Genomic DNA, 16,986 nt, shown 5'->3' with positions numbered 1-16,986 from the left:
GAAGGTAGATGAGAAGATCAATATCACTCTCATGCCTGTTCGATATAATGCTACCGGCAGTGGCCAGTAACCAGCTAGCCTTGGTCTATCCATAGGTAACAAACCCTGCTTACTAGCAGCTCTAGAAAACAGTAGGAAATACCGATAATACAGTAAACTCATAGTTTCCACTTAAATCCACTAAATCTTGTATGACTGTCACCCTGATAACTAGACTCTAGGAATTCACTGCTACTGGACAAGAAATAATACAGAAAAATGTTTGCAACCTAAGCTAAGTGTTAATGATTTGACCTGAAACAGCTTTCCAAGGAGAATGATAGAGAATAGAAGGAGAGATAAAGATTTATATCAGCGAGATACAGTATGAAGCGGAAGAGATGATTACTCATATAGATAGACACACATAAGCTCACACACACACACACACACACACACACACACACACACACACACACACACACACACACACACACACACACACACACACACACACACACACACACACACACACACACACACACACGCATTATGAAGGTCTTTTATGTGTGAGTCATGACTTTTCTCTCGGGAACTGATGATCACTTTCTCTCTCATATCTTTCCCTTTGTCCTGACCTGTTCCAGCTTAATTGAGGATGAGTGATTATCTCAAAAGTTCGGATTTAGCCTCTTAACTCCATGCTAATTTTCTCAGGTGCAATCTATCAGGATAGCTAATGTCATCCTCAAAAATATATTATACCTAATAGATAACTAAGAAAAACTGCAACAACCTATTATTCCCATTATCATTTAATTTCCTTTATTAATCAATGAATTGCTTGGAAGGCAGATCATGTGTGGAGTTGGTGGGTTTGACTCAATAGCTTCAAATCTATAGCCTGCATTAAAACACACTTCTGCCTGCTTTTATGAGCCCCTTATCATAAAACAAATGTCCTCATGGATGGGCATGTTTGAGCAGCCCATGAGGGTCGGCTTCAGAGTCTATTCTAGAAGAAAAGGCCATTTCTCAATACAATGAATAGCAATACTAACTCTGGTTGCTGGCGGCTTCAACCAACATGTTGGCGGTGATATCATGGTTCAACCCCACCTTCATCCTCTCTGCCTTCTGCTCCTCTCTGCTCTCCAACATCCAGCCCTGTGAGTCCACACCTCTGATTCACATCCACCTCTCACATTCAGTTCCTTTCTCATTGTTCTTTTGGTTCATCCCTGTTTCATCATAACATCCCTCAAGTGTTTTTCTATCCTCCCTCTCCTTTCTATCACTTTCAGACTCTCTCTTTTCTCAAACCATGTGTCATCTTTCTTATTTCTCTGGATCTAAAGGATGTAGTTGTCAGTCTGTTGGTTCGTTGTTGAAATTTGGTTCTGACTGAAAAATAGTTAGACCAGGGGTGTCAAACTCAATTTCATCGCGGGCCACATTAGAATTATGGTTGCACTCAAAGGGCCGGTGGTAACTTTAAGACTATATAAATATACATAGATAAATATATATAACATATATAAAATAATGTATTATTTTACAATATTTCCTCTGCATTGGATTATTATCTAGGGTAATAACTTCATAATTAACTACGTCTGAAAGCAGAAGTCTAGGGCAAATCATTACAAGTCTCTTCAGTGCACATCTCACAAAATGAGTTGCATTGTGAGACATGTAGTTTATGGGCAACGTGCTCCTGTAAAGCGGCACGTAACCTTATAATAAACTAATTATATTCTTTGCAAGCTCTTGTGGGGCCACATAAAATGAAGTGGCGGGCCGGATTTGGCCCCCGGGCCTTGAGTTTGATACCCCTGAGTTAGACAATTGTTGGATGGATTGACATGAAATGTTGGACAGATATTAGTGTGCCCATTCGTCTAACTGTTCCTTTAGCATTAGAATGAGGTTGCTTGCTATTTGTAGGTCAGAATAAAACATCTTAAGAACTGACATGACATTTGGTAAAGTTATTCAGTGTCCTCAGAGGATATGTACCCTCTTTTTTTGTCTAGCACCACCAGTATCAGATTCTTATTTTTGCTTTTCAACCATAAACGATTGGATGTTGTCACAAGTTAGACACTTCTATTATTATTTGTTTGGTGGCTCAACTAAACTCTCCTGTCATTTCAGATCCCGCCTTCCTCCAGGCCCTTGTAATCAGCTCACTTCCCTCACCTGGTCTCCCCAGCCCTTCCCCTCACCTGTTACTCATTCCCTCATCACTCCACAGTATTTATACCACCTCACTATCAATTGTCCTTTGCCAGATTGTCTTGTCGTTTCCGCCAAGCTCTCCAGTGAGTGTTGTATTCTAGCCTAGATTTTTGTCCTGCCCGGTTTTTTATCCCTGCCTGCCTGTTTACGGATCTCGAGTTCCTGCCTGCTCCCTGTCTGGTTTTGGTTGCCTGTCTGACGGATTTACTGGTTTTGACCCTGCCTGTCCCTGACCTGAATAAACTGAACATTGCTATACACTGGTTGTATCTGAGTCGTGCTATTGGGTTCTGATCTGTACTTGTGATCGTGACAGTACAATCTGGCCAACATGAACCCAGCCGACTCAGCGACAGAACCGCCTACGCACGATATCGTGTTACAACGCCACAAGCAGCAGCTTACCTTCATGGCGGAAGCAATGCAGGAGATGGCCGCTCGTCACGAACGGACCTTTGTGAATCTCCGTGATCATCTCCGTGATCATCTTCAGAACCTTCCTGCTACGGTCCAAAGTCCGGAACTAACTCCAGCTTCCGCTGTTCGAATCCAGAGTCCTCCGGCATCGGATGCACGCCTGCCTCCTCCGGAACGCTACTCTGGAGCCCCAGGTTCGTGCAGACCATTCCTGGTCCAATGTTCCCTCGCCTTCGAGCTTCAGCCTTCCGCCTTCCCAACAGAAAGATCCCGGGTGGCGTATATTGTCTCTCTTCTCACGGGCAAAGCTAAAGACTGGGGTACCGCCGAATGGGAGAGACAATCCTCTGCCTGCTCATCTGTAAGCTTATTCTCCGATGAACTGCGTAAAGTCTTTGATCACGCTACACCCGGAAGAGAGGTCGCTCGGGGACTGTTTAACCTGGCGCAAGGAGGGAGATCTGTGTCCGATTACTCCATCGAGTTTCGTACCATAGCCGCCGAGAGTAACTGGAATGCTTCTTCACTTCTCGATGCCTTCTACAACGGTCTGTCGGATCGCCTTAAAGACGAACTGGCAGCTCGGGACCTTCCTGCTGATTTAGATGAGCTAGTGGCTCTCTCCATCCGCATTGACGGCCGTCTGCGGGAGCGGAGGAAAGAGAGGGTTTTCTCCGTCGCCCCTCAGGCTCCGCCTCCCCCGCCAGCGCATGCTACTGAACAGGTGAGAGGAGGATTTTCTAACTCTTCTGAACCAATGCAGCTGGGGCGGACCCGGCTCTCCGAGGCAGAACGACAGCGCCGCCTGCGGGACAACTGCTGTCTTTACTGCGGCCAGGAGGGTCATCTTTCCTTCTCTTGTCCTGTAAAAGGCAGGGCTCACCAGTCATCCAGAGGGCGCTGGTGAGCCGAATTATGAATTTAGAAATGCCCTCTCGACCCCTAACCCATGCTCAGCTGAGCTGCTTGGGGAAAATGCACACTGTGGCTGTTCTTATTGACTCTGGTGCTGATGCCAGTCTTTTGGATATAACACTGGCCTTTCAGATGGGACTTGGTCGGGAGGTTTTGGAGAAGCCCATCAATGCTACAGCTCTAGATGGTCGTCTTTTCTGCAGAGTGACACACCGTTCAACTCCAGTTCAAATGAGCATGTCAGGTAATCACAGCGAAACACTCTCTTTTCACCTTATCCATGCACCACATCAGCCTGTCATTTTGGGGTTTCCTTGGTTAAGGAGGCATAATCCTCATATAGATTGGGCTTCAGGGACTATTAGAGAGTGGAGTGCTCATTGTCATGCTGTCTGCTTAAGATCTAGTTCCTCAATTGATTCCAGTCAGCCGATTATCTCTGAGTGTCAAGACCTTTCCGGTGTTCCCAAGGATTACTGGGACCTTAAAGAGGCCTTTAACAAGGTTCGGGCCACCTCACTCCCGCCTCATCGTGCTAATGACTGTCCTATTGACCTGTTACCTGGTACTTCTCCTCCTAGAGGTCGACTTTTTTCTTTATCGGCTCCTGAAACTAAGTCAATGGAGAAGTATATCAATGACTCTTTGGATGCAGGGCTTATCCGGCCTTCATCATCTCCTGCTGGTGCAGGTTTTTTCTTCGTGGGTAAGAAGGATAAGACTCTGCGCCCATGCATTCACTACAGAGGACTCAATAACATCACTGTCAAGAACAGGTACCCCCTTCCACTTGTTTCCTCTGCATTTGAACTGTTACAAGGCGCTACTATTTTTATCAAGCTGGACCTACGTAACGCGTACCATTTGGTGAGAATCAGGGAGGGGGACGAGTGGAAGACGGGATTTAACACTCCTAGTGGACATTATGAGTATTTAGTCATGCCTTTTGGACTCACCAATGCACCTGCAGTCTTCCAGGGGTTGGTGAATGATGTTCTGCGGGATCTTCTCAATATCTGTGTTTTTGTATACCTGGATGACATTTTGATTTTTTCCAAGTCAAAACAGGAGCATGTGGTCCATGTTCGCCTAGTCCTCCAGAGGCTCTTGGAGAACCACCTCTTTGTCAAGGCCGAGAAGTGTGTGTTCCACACCACAGAAGTCCCGTTCCTGGGATTTGTGGTCTCCACCGGAAACATTAAAATGGATCCTGAAAAGACCAAGGCGGTGACTGACTGGCCACGCCCTTCAACACGCAAGGAGCTCCAACGCTTTCTGGGTTTTGCCAACTTCTACCGGAGGTTTATCCGAAACTACAGTTTGGTGGCCGCTCCTCTCACAGCTCTCACCTCTCAGAACATTCCCTCCCGGTGGTCCTCGGTGGCCGAAGGGGCTTTTGGTGAGTTAAAGTCACGCTTCACCTCTGCTCCTATTTAGATTTTTCCAGATTCTACTCGGCAGTTTACTGTAGAGGTAGATGCGTCGGACACTGGAGTTGGGGCAGTTCTTTCTCAACGGTCGGTCGAGGATCAGAAGATGCACCCGTTTGCCTTCTTCTCTCGAAAGCTGTCCCCAGCGGAAAGGAATTATGACATTGGAAATCGAGAACTGTTGGCAGTGAAACTTGCCCTGGAAGAATGGAGACACTGGTTGGAGGGAGCAGAGCAGCCTTTTGTGGTCTGGACTGACCACAAAAATTTGGAGTACATCCGTTCAGCTAAGCGGCTGAACTCTCGTCAAGCCAGGTGGGCTCTGTTTTTCACACGCTTTGATTTTTCTCTTTCATACAGACCTGGTTCTAAGAACATCAAACCTGACGCCCTGTCTTGCCAGTTCCAGCCAGAGAGCTCTCCATCTCATACTGAGAATATCATCGCTTCTACATGTGTCATTGGTCTGGTGACCTGGGAGGTAGAGGATAAGGTCAAGCGCTCTCATGCTGAACATCCAGCCCCAAGTGCCTGTCCTGTTAACCATCTGTTTGTTCCTGACACTCTCCGTACCCAGGTTCTCCAGTGGGGTCATAACTCTCGCCTGGCTTGTCACTCAGGAGTGAGACGGTCCCTAGCCCTGATTCGACAGCGATTTTGGTGGTCTTCCATGGAGAAGGATACCAAGGAATTCATTGCTGCTTGCCTAGTCTGCTCCCAAAATAAGACTTCACGCCAAGCTCCCTCCGGTCTTCTTCATCCCTTGCCTATCCCTCATCGTCCCTGGTCCCACATCTCCTTGGATTTTGTCACTGGACTACCACCCTCAGACGGTAACACAGTCATACTCACAGTCATAGACCGGTTTTCCAAGTCTGCTCTGCTTATTCCATTAACCAAATTACCTACTGCCAAGGAAACGGCTGAAATCATGCTACAACATGTGTTCAGGCTGCATGGTCTCCCCAGTGACGTTGTCTCTGATCGGGGACCACAATTTACTTCTCGTTTTTGGTCCGAGTTTTGCAGGCTGCTGGGAGCCAGTGTCAGTCTCTCGTCCGGATTTCATCCCCAGTCCAATGGTCAAGCAGAGCGAATGAACCAGGAGATGGAGACTGCCTTATGCTGTCTAGCCTCCTCCACTCCCTCCTCCTGGTCGAGGCAGCTTCTATGGGTTGAGTATGCCCACAACACCCTTCCTAGTTCTGCTACTGGTCTTTCTCCATTCCAATGCTCCCGCGGATACCAGCCACCCCTTTTCCCGGCACAGGAACGTGAGGCCAGCGTCCCATTTGCACAGGCGTTTGTAAGCCGATGTCGACGCATGTGGTTAAAGGCACGCTCCTGCGCTCTTCCAACCGTTATCAACGGACCGCCAATCGCCGTCGCAAGCCAGCTCCACAGTACTCCCCAGGGCAACGTGTCTGGCTCTCCACACGGGATCTCCCTCTCAGAGTTGAGTCAAAGAAGTTGTCTCCCTGTTTTGTAGGCCCATTTCCCATAGCTAGGGTCATCAATCCTGCAGCTGTCCGCCTGCGTCTGCCCCCTTCTATGAGGATTCATCCTACCTTCCATGTGTCCAAGATCAAACCAGTTAATGTGAGCCCTCTTCAGCCCCCCTCTAGACCCCCACCACCACCCCGGACTATCGACGGGGAGACTGTTTACACTGTCCGTCGCCTCATCAAGTCCCGGCGACGTGGTAGAGGGTTGCAGTACCTGGTACACTGGGAGGGTTATGGCCCTGAAGAACGTTCATGGGTGCCTGCTCGCAGTATCTTTGACCCATCTCTCATTACTGACTTTCACCAGGCTCATCCCGATCAACCACGTGGGACGTCAGGAGCCGTCCATAGAGGGGGGGGTTCTGTCACAAGTTAGACACTTCTATTATTGTTTGTTTGGTGGCTCAACTAAACTCTCCTGTCATTTCAGATCCCGCCTTCCTCCAGGCCCTTGTAATCAGCTCACTTCCCTCAGCTGGTCTCCCCAGCCCTTCCCCTCACCTGTTACTCATTCCCTCATCACTCCACAGTATTTATACCACCTCACTATCAATTGTCCTTTGCCAGATTGTCTTGTCGTTTCCGCCAAGCTCTCCAGTGAGTGTTGTATTCTAGCCTAGATTTTTGTCCTGCCCGGTTTTTTATCCCTGCCTGCCTGTTTACGGATCTCGAGTTCCTGCCTGCTCCCTGTCTGGTTTTGGTTGCCTGTCTGACGGATTTACTGGTTTTGACCCTGCCTGTCTCTGACCTGAATAAACTGAACATTGCTATACACTGGTTGTATCTGAGTCGTGCTATTGGGTTCTGATCTGTACCTGTGATCGTGACAGATGTATTGCCAGGAAACTTGGTACACACATTCATTAAGCCCTCCCTTAAGGATTTCCTTGGATAACTTTGGGGACCTTATCTCTAATGCCAGCATTAGGTCACATTGTTGTATTTGTTTAAGAACAAAATCCTGCAAAACTAATGACATTCCAACAATATATCATTTGTGATCACTTCTAATGATAAAATGAGACACGTGTTAGCATTTAGCATGGCATTGTATGTTATGTGCTTTTCCTCCCATGTGTTAAAGCACATTTTTAATTGCCTTTCTTTCTTTTTCTCTCGTTTTATTCCCTCCTTCTCGTCTTGTCTCCATCTGACCCCCCCCCCCCCCCCCGACTGCTTCCCCTTTCGTCCTCTCCCCTCTCCTTCCTCGTTAGCTTCTCCTATCTTTGATTACTCAGCAATATGCAAAAATATGAATTGTTCACTTCCCTTTATTATCCTATCTGCCTTTGGTATGTCTTTCCGGTTGGTCAGCTTTCTGACAGGACTATACCAACGTTGCTTTTTTCTCTATCTCGCTCCTTCTCTGTCTCTGTGCCCTTGTCTCTTTCACTCATCAATTCCCTCAAACAATTTGGTTTTTGACTCCTCTTCTCCTCCCTTGTTGTATAGTTTACGTTTGCTTTAACATATTCACTTTTCTTCTATATCTCCAGCACTCCTCTAAATGGTCAGAAACAGATTTATATAAGCATCATTAACTTTGTGTAACATTTGAAAGAGGTTTGATAACCTTTCTGAAGCTTGCAATTCATCTAGCTGTAGCAACTTTATAAAAACACCCCAAGCTCAAGTATTGTATTTTTATTGACTTTCCTTCATGCATTTTAGACTCTATTTGCTCCACTCCCTTTATCGTATGGCTGTAGTTACGATTCACTCCCAATATTAAGATTTGACATGCAAAACATAGAATGAGATAATAAGACACAACGTGATAATCATGATCCTTTATTTGTCCTTGCTTGGTTTATACAATCTAAATGTTGTTCCTGTTCATTTTCTAAATGTTGCTTCATAATCATCTGGCTTCTCACTCTTTCTTCATGACTGTTAACAGAACTTTTGTTGCTAACAAGCTTTAGAGGCTGAAATGCTCCCAGATTCAACGGCCGCTCATGAACTCAGTGTGTGAGTTGTGTGAGAAGTAAAGAGACACTGAAACAGAAAGCACACATTTAGCTTCCAAACTGAAGAAATGTCAAGTTTCAAAAGCTTTATATTCTTGCTAGATCAAGTACATTTTCTTTCTGTATTGCCTGTAAATGGCACAGACTGCAGTAGGTAGAGAGTGATCCACTGGCAGCAAATAAGTGATACCTAAATCAAGGAAATTCTTGAAGAAAATATCATTGTAGAAAAAATCTCCCGCTACTGCCACGCTTTTATCTTCCAAATCAAATGAGTTGTGAGGACATGAAAGTCAGATTCTTTGCCAAAATCCTATTGTCTCTTTTTTCTGTTACATTGTGTTGTAGCCCTTCTTCTTCTTTTATTCTTCCTTCCTGTTCCTTGTCGATCTGGACAGCTGGTAGTTTTAGCTCAGCGTCCCACGAGGAAAGTCTTGACATTTGTGTCTAACACTTTTCGTGCCTCGCCACAAACACGAGCTCCATTTACAATTTAAAACACCCTCATTATCTTGTACTTGGTATTCATCCCGAGCAAGATTTTTTTTTTTTTTTTTTCAGATTACTAGTGCAATGGTCATTCTTTTAAAAGTACTATATTTCTGTCTTGAATGTAGTGAATTAACACTACATACACAAATAGCAAGTAAAGTAGAAAATACCTAAATACCTTGTACTTTAGCTTAACCAATGTATGATACATGTGTTTGGTATTTCCACAGCTGACTCTTCTACTCGGTCACTCCTCTGTTGTTCAATGTATCCGCTGTTTGTCCCTGCCATTTGTCATTCTGCTGTTTGGTTCGGTGTGAAGCTGTCCAGAATGTAGTGGTGCTGAACATCCTGAAACAGTGTTCAAAGCCAACCAGGAGCCACCAGGGACAGATCTGTTAACTTGCTCAGCTTGCACTTGAGTACAGCGCTGCATCACTGATGCTCTGAAGTGGCTCCTCGGCTCTCTCATGGGTGATGGCTGGAGCAAAAGAGTGCATAGTTTATCGCATGAAGAGCTGCTGTCTGTATAGAAGACGTGCATTGACAAGCAGTCTGCTGTATAGAGTTAGAACAATTAATTAGTTCACTAAGCATATTGATGGCTTTGTAAAGTACCTTTGCTTGAAGGAAACACTGTTGGGTATTTCGATTTCTACAGATGTTGATTGGTCTCAGCAGCTATAGTGTAACAAGAAATACAGAAAAAATACAATATGCTGGACATAAAGTGCAACCCTTGTTTGCTTGGCTAAGTTTCTACTGATGGAAGCTTTAGAAGAAAGGTAATGGCAACATTCAAATCGTATTTTATGATACGATATATCAATGTGCTCAATAACAGCCCTGAACAATCTTTGTCTAATAGACTTTGGTATTGCTTGTGTAAAAGTGGTAACACAAGGTAGGTCAAAAACAAGGCCAAAACACAGCAATTCCTCCTCTAGGTGCATCAAATAACCATACCAAATGTCATGACAATCCAGTTATCGCCCTACATTTTGGTCATACAAAAATAGAGATATACAATGGGATCAGTGCATGTGTATCAATGGGTCTCTCTACATTTTCAAGGTTTTGATTTGGATAGGGCCTTTTTTTTCTGTGTTAAATAGCTCAGTTAACTAATATGTGTCACTATGTATGACCATATTGCACTATATTATAATACTAACGCCATAGTACAACTGCTCAGAGTGAAAAACTGACATGTTTCATGCGTCAGGAAGCATCTGAGGCTTCAATCATCTTGGCGTTACAGCACAGGCAGGATGTCTGAGTGTCTAACAAGTGTCTGAAAGCTGAAAATGAACCGCACAAGTGGGATCATTTATACATGAGGTGTGAATAGTATGTCATCATGCGGTGAGGGTTAGAAGTACTGCATGTCTGTAACTGCAGCAGTCTGTTCCCATAGAGCCCAGAGTTTGTTGGACTGATGCGGTTCGGAGGCCTGGATACAGCCGGGGAGGAAACTTACAAACTTCTGCAGTTCTTCTTTGTCTCTGATTTATTCATGTCTTCTCTTTCATCCTCACATTGCAGTGTCTCTCTGGGAGTGATGATGTTGCCACTTGTGCCGCCCTCTCTGTCGCCATGACGATGCCGTTCAGCCCCCTGTCCAGCGACGAGGAGCACCAAAGGATGCTGGGAAACAATCGACATCTCTATCCAGGGGCAGAGAACGAGGAAGAGGAGGAGGAGGAAGAGGAGGAGGAAATAGAGGAAGAGGAGCGTGAGGAGGACCAGGAGGAGGAGAATGGCGAGGGGGAAGAGGAAGACTATGAAGAGGAGGTGGTGGAGGAGGTCAGGCGAGGCGGCGTGTCGAGGGTAGGCAGGGCTGAGGGACACAGGCAGTCAGGTAAAGTGGCCGGACGACCCACGGGGGACAGACAGGTCCGGACAGGGAACCCTGGACACACCGCAAACCCCTACTCGTCCAATCCGGGTCCCACGCACCAACCGCCAGCCAATCACGTTCCGCCGCAGCAGCCGCCGCAGCAGAGGAGGCTGAAGGAGCGCAGCACCGGCTCCCTTCCATCTGAAGACACCCACATTGCTATGATGGTGTTCCGCATTGGCATCCCAGACATAAAGCAAACGGTCAGTGCTGTCCCCACACTCCCACACATCTGTCAACTTCATGGCAACTATCTATGTTCACACCTTTTCACAGTCGTCATCAATACACCAGTTATGTTTATCAATTTCACCACGTAGGAAATAACAGCCTCTAACGTCCCTGGATAGGTACTATAATAGTATGTTATACTATAATATATTGTACTGTAAAACAATATGACAAGGTATATAAAATAAGATATAACATAATACTGTTGAGAAGATGACTAGATTAAAAGGCCAAAGCAAACCCACCCCATGTTAGCTAAGATGAGGACAAAGAGTGCTAACAGAGGTACAAGCTCTGTCCAATGGTAACAGAATACACCTGCCAGCACCTCTAACGCTCACTAACATGTTGTATTCTGTCTGTTTAATCTTTACCAAAACAACACAGCTGTTTTATGGGGGTGCTCTGTGCATGACTTCAGAGCCAATCTAGCTGTTCCCAATGTCCTGCAGTCTTTGTGCTTGTCTTAGCTATCTTGCTGCTGGCTGTGATATGTGAATAGTGTCCATCTTCCTGTCTCTTGGAAGAAAGTACAAGTTTGACCCAAAAGTAGCTTTGAACTTTTCCTTCAATATAAATGGTGTGCCTAAGTGATCATGGGCCTGTTTCAGAAAGGATGTATTCATAAAACTTGCAATAGGAGTGTGTGTTTATCATGAATTATGAAGTGTGGGCTCTGGTACTTTGAAGAGTTATGTTAGGTCATCAAGGAGCCATGTGTCTGTGCCCTAAGGCCCATCATTTCCAAGCTAACCATGAGTGTAGGTTAATTCAGTCAAAGTGTGCAAAAAAAAATGTGCTAAAAAAACACTGCAAGACTTTGAGGATATTACACAGATCTCCCCTTTTTCTATTGCTTACTTTTTCCCCTGCACCGCCAGCAGTTCACTGAGAGAAGGGCAAATGCTCGTCAGCAAAGTGAGTGATCTGAGAGGGTGAGAGAGACTTTCCAAGGTGACCCACCTCCAGAGAGACAGAGCCAAACCTCATACAAGAGCAGTCACGATGAGAATATGTGGGCTAGAATTTGATTTTAAAAACACTACAAGCCAGAAAGGATTTCGAGGGAGTCAAACAGGGGGGAATTGAAGTGGAGAGCGGTGTCTAACAGAAGGGATGCCTCTGGCTTTGTGTTGAGAAAGAGCTTTTAAATGTTGCCATACAGCTGCTATAAGCCTTTTTCTGGCTTAAAGAGAGCTGTCCAGAATCATGAGAGATTTATCCTACATTGCTCTTCATTTCCCAGTTGGGTTCTTACATCATATCAGTGTGAACGCTTCCATCAGAAGTGTGTCTAAATCAGCTTTGCGGGGTGGATAGCAGCGGCATCCATGTGCACTACGCTATTCTCCCACTCTTGAAAAATGTATTTGTGATATGTTCAAATGAATGGTCAGTAGTAATTCCTTGTAATGATAATGGAGGTATGGATGGCAGGGGATGCAAAGGAATGATTCTGCATCCCAGTGTGTGATTTTTGTGCAAAAGAGATACAAAGAAAGTATGAAGAGCAGGAAAAGGGAGGATAGAGGAGAGAGTGGATCTTTGATCATTGCCAGAACAAAGCAGAACCAGACTGCCATTGTGTTCAACAAACAGAAGGCTGCTTTACTCACACATTAGCGCTCGGTTCTCTTGCCTCATTTCATTAAAGCCATCTAGGCTTCTGTAATCTGTCCCCATCTATCTGTAAAATTAAGTAAATGTATTTGTGTATATTATATTTACCAACCCAGTGCACTTTAAAGGCCTCGCTCAACGCTTATTCCACCCTCTTGCTGCTGTGTGATTTATTATTGATCGGTGCATGGGTGTTTTCAGCAGTGGGTGTGTATGGATACACTAGTGTGCTTGTGTTTTCTTTTAAACCCAGCTATAAATAATTCACCACTTTCTATTTATTCTAACAAATCGGCATCAAAGTTTAATTGCAAGAAGATGGATAAATGGGATTGGATTGCTTGTGAGTAGAATGCTCACTCATGCTCAAAACCTCAGAAATACCTCATTCACACCAACGGTGTTTCAAGGCCGGTTCGGAGCTGGAGCTTGAAAAGCACCGGGTTTTCCTGTTCACACCGCAGCGGAGCAGCCTTAGCTCCGGAATCCGGTTAGTTTCAAGCACCAAAAAATTGTGCGGCTAGAGCAGTGTTTCTCAAACTTTTTCATACCAAGGACCACTTAACCAATAAAAAACAGTCGCGGACCACCTAACTCCACAAATATCCAAAATCACATCATTTTTCTAGAACAGATTACAAATCGCCTGAAAATGGTACCTCCAAATCTGAGGCCATGGTTCTCAGCAGGAAACCGATGGACTGTCCACTTCAAGTAGGGAATGAGTCCTTACCCCAAGTGAAGGAGTTCAAGTATCTCGGGGTCTTGTTCTCGAGTGAGGGAACAATGGAGCGTGAGATGGGCCGGAGAATCGGAGCAGCGGGAGCGGTACTGCAGTCGCTTTACCGCACCGTTGTGACGAAAAGGGAGCTGAGCCAGAAGGCAAAGCTCTCTGTCTACCGGGCCATTTTCGTTCCTACCCTCACCTATGGTCATGAAGGATGGGTCATGACCGAAAGAACGAGATCGCGGATACAAGCGGCCGAGATGGGTTTTCTCCGCAGGGTGGCTGGTGTCTCCCTTAGGGATAAGGTGAGAAGTTCGGTCATCAGGGAGGGACTCGGAGTTGAGCCGCTTCTCCTTCGCGTCGAAAGGAGCCAGTTGAGGTGGTTCGGGCACCTAGTTAGGATGCCACCTGGGCGCCTCCCTAGGGAGGTGTTCCAGGCACGTCCAGCTGGGAAGAGACCAAGGGGTAGACCTAGGACCAGGTGGAGGGATTATATCTCTTCGCTGGCCTGGGAGCGCCTTGGGATCCCTCAGTCAGAGCTGGTTGATGTCGCCAGGGAAAAGAAAGTTTGGGGCTCTCTGCTGGAACTGCTACCCCCGCGACCCGACCACGGATAAGCGGGAGAAGATGGATGGATGGATGGATGAAAATGGTACAAACAAGTGGCAACATGTCTGATGAAGGTGTTTCGCTGGGCTATATCATGCAATCGAAAGTGAAACTTAAGCTCGCTCCATTGCGGAGATATTCCCGCGAGAGTGCGGAAAACTTAAATTAATTAATTAATTTCAAATGTGAAATGTTACCAATATACTCACGGACCACTAGGGGGCGCTCACGGACCACCAGTGGTCCGCGGACCACACTTTACCTCATTCACACCAACGCAACTCCGGTTCAAGCTCCGTGCTAGAGCTTTTCAGGTTCAGAACCGGTTCTTCGGTTTAGCTCCGGCTCTTTTCACACTGCCAGAGTCCGACTGGTGCTGCGTCATTGCGTCATCGTTTGAGTCGTGACGTAACCGTTTGTGTGCCTGCTTCATAAAGCCAAACCCCGAGGAAACCCCTCACAGCTGACACCGACAACAACAACAATGGCCGATTGTGCTCCAGCTTCCTCTGTACCTCTTCGGAAGACCAGATTCCCAGTAGGTAGCTGGTCACTTCAGTGGACCATTGCTGCTTGTTAAGTTTCTCCATCGTTGTGTACAAACTGTTTGTACACAACGATGGAGAAACTTAACAAGCAGCAGTGGTCCACTGAAGAGACCAGCTACCTACTGGGAATCTGGTCTTCCGAAGAGGTACAGAGGAAGCTGGAGCACAATCGGCCATTGTTGTTGTTGTGAGCTGTGAAGAGTTTCCGCGCGGTTTGGCTTTATGAAGCAGGCACGCAAACGGTTACGTCATGACGCAAACGATGAGGCAATGACGCAGCACCAGTTGGACTCTGGGCGGTGTGAAAAGAGCCGGAGCTAAACCGAAGAACCGGTTCTGAACCTGAAAAGTTCTAGCACGGAGCTTGAACCGGATTTGCGTTGGTGTGAATGAGGTAAAAAAAGAGCTTGGTTGTCATATAGACACATTGAGATGGGTGGATGCAGAGTGGGGTACACGTGTTAGGAAGTAGAGGCAGAAGGAAGAGGAGCAGGGTAGATATAGTACACATACAAAGGAGAGGTAGTAGATAAAGGGATGGAGGTAAACACTGATGCATATGAAAGTAGATCAATGTTGAGAAAAGGTAGTTGAGTAGGATAAAGTGAAGCAGACAGAGTAAATAACGGGGAAATGAGATTCAAGTGCTAGAAATAGAACTAGTGAGCAGCCAACAGGAAGCATGTGGTTGCTGACTGATATAGACTTTTGAACCGGACTATAAGCATTATTTTATGTAGATTTCCTGTATCTTTGAATTGAAAAACATTTTACAATTGTAAATATTCTCTTTTTTACAATAGGTACTGTGTGTGGCAAAAACTAATCTCATAGAGTTTCAGTACCGCAATCATCACTACAATAATTATGTAATATTTGTGCAATATGCTCATTTACTTTGAGAAGATGATAATATAACCTTTCAAAAACCTCCCTGCTGTTTCAGATCATTTAAAAATAAAATACAAATGACTCAGTGAAGTAGGAGTTAAGTTATCATGGGAGGACGAATTCACATTTCTCTCTCTGAATCTTTTACCGGACAGGTTTTTATATAAACTCTGTTTTGTCTTTGTGATGGAAAAGGAGGTTGAAATGAAACATTGATTCTTTAAAAAAAAAGTTGATTTCAATGCTGACGGACAATACTGATGGGGAAAATGCAAATCAGGGTGTCAATGAACGGATTGGTCTGACAGTACATTATTTTTTATTGTCTTTTTCTTCACATGTGAGTCAAACATGCAGATACACGTTTACATATGACAGCACTACATGTGACCTTAAAGACTTCCTTCCAAGATGAGCTGACTTAGTGCCTTTTGTTTTGTTACCCAAGGTAATGAGAGTCAGAAACCCATCATCAACACTGACATTTACTGACTCACTCTCCTCCTGTCCTGGCTCAACATCTTAGTCAATGTTTGACTCATCATGCACATTCAGAATAAAAACCCCTGGGATTTGATGTTGTCCTACGGTTTCATCACCTGCCCTCCTCTTCCTATTGGGTGTTAACCTTTTCCACTCCTAGTACATCAAGTTGTTCTATATGTCAGCTAATTCCCCCTCAATAAACTCTTAATTGCTCGTTAATTGTGTTGAGTCAAGGGAGTGACGTTAGCACACAAATGTTATGAATTTGTGGGGAGGATGGTGGGTAAGAGCTTTCACACACAGTTATTCAGAAATCACAACACTGGTAATTAGTGTTATAACCATTTTTGGCCAGAATATATAACTCTATGTAAAACGATTACAAATGAGTGTTGAGCATCACTGAAATGATCCAGCTTGATGCTGTTTCCACATTTACCTGACAAATGTCTCTTACGATTCCAGTGGGACTGCTGCGCATCAGGACGCATTTATATTTAAGATGACTTTATATTTGGTGCTGATATAGTAAAGAATATTAAAAATAATTAAGATCTGTTAATATATGATCAATATTCTTTTTAGGCACTGACATAGTTCATTTCTAATGATCCCTCAATACTAAAGTTAAAGATCTGCTCAATATTTGCATTGATAGAGGCACTTCTTGGACAACAGCTTTTAAGCATTTGCAATTCTGAGCCTTTTCTCTGCCATCAATTCACCAGGATATTTTCTGACATGGCAATAATAACGCTTAACCTTTGTCATGAGATTTCTAAGGAGCCCTCAGAGGAAACATCTGTTGAAACCTTCTTCCTCCCCTCAGTGGCACCTACCTTTGCTTCCTTCAAAGTCTCCTATCAGAGCCATACAAGCATAATGGGGGGGCTCTCTGGAGGCTCCGTCTCTCAGGGTGTCACTGCTGGTGCCCTGACGGAGAGACCCAGTCAGTGATCTGTGCACTATCAGTCTGATACATTTGTCAAGAGGAAAAGTGGGCCATTGTAGTAATGTGGAACAAA

The 16,986-nt window shown here is 45.1% G+C and overlaps 1 protein-coding gene across 6 annotated transcripts in view; it reads left to right on the top strand.

The window, feature by feature from the left end:
• The window catches only part of shank1 (SH3 and multiple ankyrin repeat domains 1), an 87,035-nt gene that overhangs the window by 16,507 nt on the left and 53,542 nt on the right, over positions 1 to 16,986 (top strand). For 4 of the 6 annotated variants that reach the window (XM_034219639.1, XM_034219637.1, XM_034219636.1 and 1 more), the window contains exon 2: positions 10,495 to 11,052. In XM_034219639.1, coding sequence (XP_034075530.1) covers positions 10,546 to 11,052 — 507 coding nt within the window. In that variant the 5' untranslated portion in view covers positions 10,495 to 10,545. Of the gene's footprint in view, positions 1 to 10,494; positions 11,053 to 16,986 lie in introns of those variants that run through there. The other 2 variants (XM_034219635.1, XM_034219634.1) reach the window with 1 other exon arrangement.

The sequence above is a fragment of the Gymnodraco acuticeps genome, unplaced genomic scaffold (genome assembly GCF_902827175.1).
Source record: "Gymnodraco acuticeps unplaced genomic scaffold, fGymAcu1.1, whole genome shotgun sequence".
Lineage (NCBI taxonomy): Eukaryota > Metazoa > Chordata > Actinopteri > Perciformes > Bathydraconidae > Gymnodraco > Gymnodraco acuticeps.
The sequence above is the reverse complement of the archived record's forward strand: the minus strand, read 5'-3'. Positions and strand labels throughout refer to the sequence as shown.